Source organism: Etheostoma cragini, chromosome 10 (genome assembly GCF_013103735.1).
Source record: "Etheostoma cragini isolate CJK2018 chromosome 10, CSU_Ecrag_1.0, whole genome shotgun sequence".
NCBI classification, from domain to species: domain Eukaryota; kingdom Metazoa; phylum Chordata; class Actinopteri; order Perciformes; family Percidae; genus Etheostoma; species Etheostoma cragini.
Window position 1 is genome coordinate 15475261 of NC_048416.1, and position 5332 is coordinate 15480592.

At 39.5% G+C, this 5332-nt stretch overlaps 3 protein-coding genes across 5 annotated transcripts in view; 1 reads left to right on the forward strand and 2 right to left on the reverse strand.

Moving 5' to 3' along the window:
* The window catches only part of LOC117951262 (protocadherin alpha-C2-like), a 125719-nt gene that overhangs the window by 14196 nt on the left and 106191 nt on the right, over window positions 1-5332 (forward strand). The gene's annotated exons all lie outside the window — the stretch shown is intronic.
* LOC117951269 (protocadherin alpha-3-like) lies at window positions 1533-4246 on the reverse strand. The gene has a single exon (XM_034882901.1). The coding sequence runs from the start codon at window positions 4017-4019 to the stop codon at window positions 1596-1598; it is 2424 nt and encodes an 807-aa protein (XP_034738792.1). The 5' UTR covers window positions 4020-4246; the 3' UTR covers window positions 1533-1595.
* Window positions 4136-5332, reverse strand: part of LOC117952240 (protocadherin alpha-3-like) — a 6103-nt gene continuing 4906 nt past the window's right edge. The window contains exons 2-3 of the mRNA XM_034884392.1: window positions 5080-5178; window positions 4136-4201 (exon numbers count right to left, since the gene is read on the reverse strand). Of these exons, the coding sequence (XP_034740283.1) occupies window positions 4136-4201; window positions 5080-5178 (165 nt within the window). The remainder of the gene's footprint in view (window positions 4202-5079; window positions 5179-5332) is intronic.

The window sequence follows — 5332 nt, forward strand, 5'->3', positions numbered from 1 at the left end:
AACTGGGAGAATGGTCATTTATATCGATAATTTCAACTCCTACGTAGTGCACCTCAAGTGGGTTTTCTAACACTGTTTTTAGATTCATTAAGCACGTTTTACTCTGCGCGCACACCTCTTCTCTATCAATCTTCCGGCTCACATACAGGACGCCATCATTCTGATTTACATGGAAAAGAGGATCCGCATTACTAGAAACAATCCGATACTTCCTGTCATTCAGCGTGCTTTTATCTAATCCCAGATCTTTCGCTATATTTCCAACCACAGTTCCTTCCTTCACTTCCTCAGAGATGGAGTATCTAATTTGCGCCGAGACTTCGCTCCACAAAAGCACAGCAACCACACAGCCGAACAAATATCCTCGCGCACTTCGTCTCTCGCGTCTTCTTTGTTCCATGATGAAACCCGAAATCATCAACAATTCCTCACAAAAACAATGACTGCATTATAATGACAGAATCCAAATCTTCCATGTGTAAACATGTTGTGCTCCTTCTACACCGACAGACATGAGTGCAGATCCAGTATTTCCAAAGACAGCAGGCAGCTGAAAAACGCCTGCGAAAATGTCGAGTTGATGACTACAAGAAGGTGGAACCAAAATGCCATGAAGATGAGCTAGTGGACTGCTTTGTTTTTCTATTACACTGACACCATGCGACCTACATTCTTACTGAAGAAATTCATATGGCAGTACCACGTTTAGTAGAATGGTAGATTGTTTTTTTTGTCAAAACAGTGGTCAAATAGGTGAATGAAAATAGATGCTATAGCAGCTCAGTGTCAACCATTACCTCCTTTCAATAAAGAAACAGAGCAAAGCTTCTCAAAATGTCAACAGATTCTTTAAACACGTGAGAATGTATGTATGTAATAGATCAAAGTCGAATTAATTAAAACTTTGAGATGAAGGCACGTGTGGTTTAAGACACGCTGGGCAACTAAAGTCCTTATTTTCAGCACAATGGACAGAATACAAAATACAAATCATAAACAGCAAATGGATAGCCAATTTAACCATCACCATCATTATACCAACAATTCCACGAGAATGAAAGTATAACACGTCCAAAAACATTTCCAGAACAACAAATAAATGTACTTCTGTCCAAGTACATTTTGTGATTGAATCATTCCATTTCAAGTTTACTTGTTAACGATGGACAATATTTGCCGAGACGCCGTAATGTTCCCATGCCTTTTCAGACAGGCTGATGCGGCGCAATCATGTGTCTGAAATCGGTTCGCTTTAATTGCTTGATATAGGTTCACCTCATGACATTACACACGAATAACATGAACAGAATTGTAACATACATCAGCTAAGAAATATACCTAAATTGTAAAAACAAAACAGAAAACGAATATATCAAAAGCAGCAAAGACGGGATGAAATGAATTGTTGATAAAAGCGACTTAACATTGTAAAAACTAATCCACAAGTGTTCATCGCTTCTGTACGAGAAAATGCACACAGTGCGCAAAATCAAGTATTTTTAAGGTTTATGGGTTTTTCAAAGTAGTGAACAACTAAGCGACGTTCAGAATTGTTATAAAATGCTCTTTCTCTAGATATGTCATCTCGGTTTAGGTTAATTTTCAATAGAATAACTATTTAGAAACAAAAAAAAACTATTCTTAGAATGTCTTACCTCTCCAGATGTCCCTCTCCTGTCAGGGAGGACTAGAGTATTCGCATGGCTGCCCGGGACTATAGTAGATCCTATACTCATTCTGGGTCCTACTAGCATGTACCGTTTGTCTCCAGATCTGTACTGGATGCTGTGACACAGTGTCCCATCATAATTAGTCTCTTGTAGATATTTAGAAGTATAGTCTGTGGTTTTCGAGCAGTGCATTGCAATCAGCACAATAATACTGATGAGAAAAAGTGTTGAAATTGAGCCCAAAGTTATCATCAGGTAAAAAGTCACATTATCCTCCTCCTCATCCTTTGCAGCACTTTTAATATCAGAAGCAGCAAAAGCCTCTTTGGGCTCCACAACTTTGACAACCACAGTAGCTGTTGCTGAGAGTGAAACGTTCCCATTGTCTTTCACCAGTATGACCAGTTTATGCTCAGCCTCGTCTGTGTCTGTGAATGAGCGAAGTGTTCTGATCTGTCCTGTATAGCGGTCCAAACCAAAGAGACTGTGGTCAGTAACTTCCTGCAGTGAAAACAGTAACCAGCCGTTATATCCTATATCAGCGTCATAGGCTCTGACTTTAGTCACCAAGTGTCCTGCGTTCACATTGCGGGGAATCTCCTCCACACCTTCAGCAGAACCGTTAGAGCTGACTGGATACAGGATGACTGGAGCGTTGTCGTTCTGATCCAGAATGAACACGTTCACTGTGACGTTGCTGCTTAGTGACGGAGTTCCAGAATCTGTGGCAACAACTTGGAACTGGAACGTTTTCAGTGTTTCAAAGTCGAAACTTTTCAGAGCCATAATGTCTCCAGTTTCAGAGTTTATGTTGAGAAATGATGTCAATTTGTTATCTGTGCTTGAGTCTCTGAGAATATGATAGGATATGAGTGCATTGTCGTTCTCATCACGATCAAAAGCTTTAACCGAAAACACAGACGCTCCTGGATCGTTGCCTTCGGTGACATAGAAAGTATACGGACTCAGTGAAAACTCAGGACTGTTGTCATTCACGTCTGACACTACAACGCTTATTGTCTTTTCAGATGATAATGAAGGGTGACCAGCGTCTTTTGCAGTGATTGTCAGGTCATATTGTGTCTGTTTCTCTCTGTCCAGAGGCGATTTTGTTACTAACGAATACATTTTTTCTTGTAGAGATGGTGATAATATAAAAGGAGCATCCTCATTTATAGCGCAAATAACTTTTCCATTGAGATCAGAGTCCAGGTCATTTACACTAATAAGGGCAACCGTAGTGCCTGGTCTGGAATCTTCAGGGATGGAGCTTGAAAAGGAAGTAACCTCAATTTCAGGTGCATTATCATTAACGTCAACTATTTTAATAATGACGCTTTTTTCGGTCGTAAGAGGAGCGAGACCTTTATCTGATCCCTGAATTTCAATTTCATATTTGTCCTTCTCCTCATAATCTACCAAACCTTTAACAGTTATTTCACCTGTTGATGGATTGATAGTAAACATATTTAACATATTCTGATTCATACTTTTGCTAAATGAGTAAACTATTTCTCCATTTGCTCCGTCGTCTAAATCAGTTGCATTAACTTGTATGACTGTTGTTCCTACTGGAGCATTTTCATCGAGCGTTACAGAATAAACATCTTTAGAGAAAACAGGCGCGTTATCATTTACATCTAAAACATTTACTAGAATATTCATCTCGCCAGATTTCGGAGGTTTCCCTCCATCCAATGCAGTCAGCACTAATGCGTGGCTTACTGCAGTTTCTCTGTCTAAAGGTTTCTGCACAATTAATATAGGTATTTTACCGTCTTCTCCTTTATCCTTAACTTCCAAACGGAAGTGATCGTTTTGGCTAAGTTTATATTGCTGCACAGAGAAATGACCACTGTCTCGATCCCGTGATGCTTTTAGCTGAAATCGTGCTCCGGGCAACACGGACTCTGAAATCTCTAACGTTGTCCCTCTCTCTGGAAAATTAGGAGTATGGTCATTTATATCCAGAATTTCGATTCTAACATAATGAACCTCCAGTGGGTTTTCTAACACGGTTTTCAGATTTATTAAGCACGTATTGCTCTGCGCGCACACCTCTTCTCTATCAATCTTCCGGCTCACATACAAGACACCATCATTCTGATTTACATGGAAAAGGGGATCCGCATTACTAGAAACAATCCGATACTTCCTGTCATTCAGCGTGCTTTTCTCCAATCCCAGATCTTTTGCTATATTTCCAACCACAGTTCCTTCGTTAACTTCCTCAGAGATGGAGTATCTTAATTGCGCCGATGCAACGCTCCACAAAAGCACAGCAACCACACAGCCGAACAAATATCCTCGCGGATCAACCCTTCGTGGCTTGCATCTTCTTTGTTCCATGGTTAAACACGAACTCCTCAGTAGTCCATCACAATGATAATAACTAGTTTTTTAAATGCGGAATCCAACACTTAGCTACACATACATATTAAATCACTTTCTATACATCCAGACCTTTAGGGAAACCGACCATTTACACGATAGACAGAGGAACGTTCCTGCTGGTTCCGAAGTGAGAATGTCTACAGGAGGTGGAACCAAAAATCAACGGCAATGAGCCCATGTAACGCTGACTTTTTACATTCCACTGACACCATGCGACTTTATTTCTCACTGCAGAAATGGGAATGATGTACTGCACATTAGATCATTTTTGGTTTGTTTTTCACATCCTAAAACGAAGCCAAACACTTTCAAAACCAAGGACAGCGATCATGAAGTTGGGCAATTCAGTATACAGTCCCTCATTGATTAAGACCTTATCACATTAGTTTTCAGGGTCTCTTGTCGTACTGAGTCTACTTAAGTTTTGTTTTTTTCACACTATCATGCAGTAGTTGCAACTTTACGGTATGCTAGAGTTTATTCTTTCGCCATGTGTTTTTCATTGCTTAGTGAAGGTATGTGGACAAAACACACACACCGATCGGAAGTAAGCTATCTTTCATTTGCTTTTCCGCAATCTTATCTAATTAATCTAGTGTAAAAAAAAAGGCTGCGGAAGATATAGTTAGATTAGCTATGAAATCAACCTAATACATTTTAAAATACAGCAACAAAATAAAGGAGCAACAATCATTGTTTCAAATAAAAATAAAAAGTTCAAAATGTCAAACCAGCCATGAAGTCAGAATTATGATTATGATATAAAGTAGTTGATAAATGTATTTACATAGTGGGTGACCACCATAGTAAGAACTAGAATTGGTATTTCGTTTTTTATGTCAACTTAAATAACTTCTATAAACAATTCCTAAAATTAACATGAGGTCACAATTGTCAGGGAACCAGGGAAGCCAACAAATCCAGTGCCATGCTATCTAAAACATTACCTAAGAGGCATAGTTTATAAGTTTAGTAAATGATCAATGCAGTTTGTATGCCCTTAAAAATGTCTTACCTCTCCAGATGTCCCTCTCCTGTCAGGGAGGACTAGAGTATTCGCATGGCTGCCTGGGACTATAGTAGATCCTATACTCATTCTGGGTCCTACTAGCATGTACCGTTTGTCTCCAGCTCTGTACTGGATGCTGTGACACAGTGTCCCATCATAATTAGTCTCGTGTGGATATTTGGAAGTATACTCTGTGGTTTTGGAGCACTGCATTGCAATCAGCACGATGATACTGATGAGAAAAAGTGTTGAAACTGAG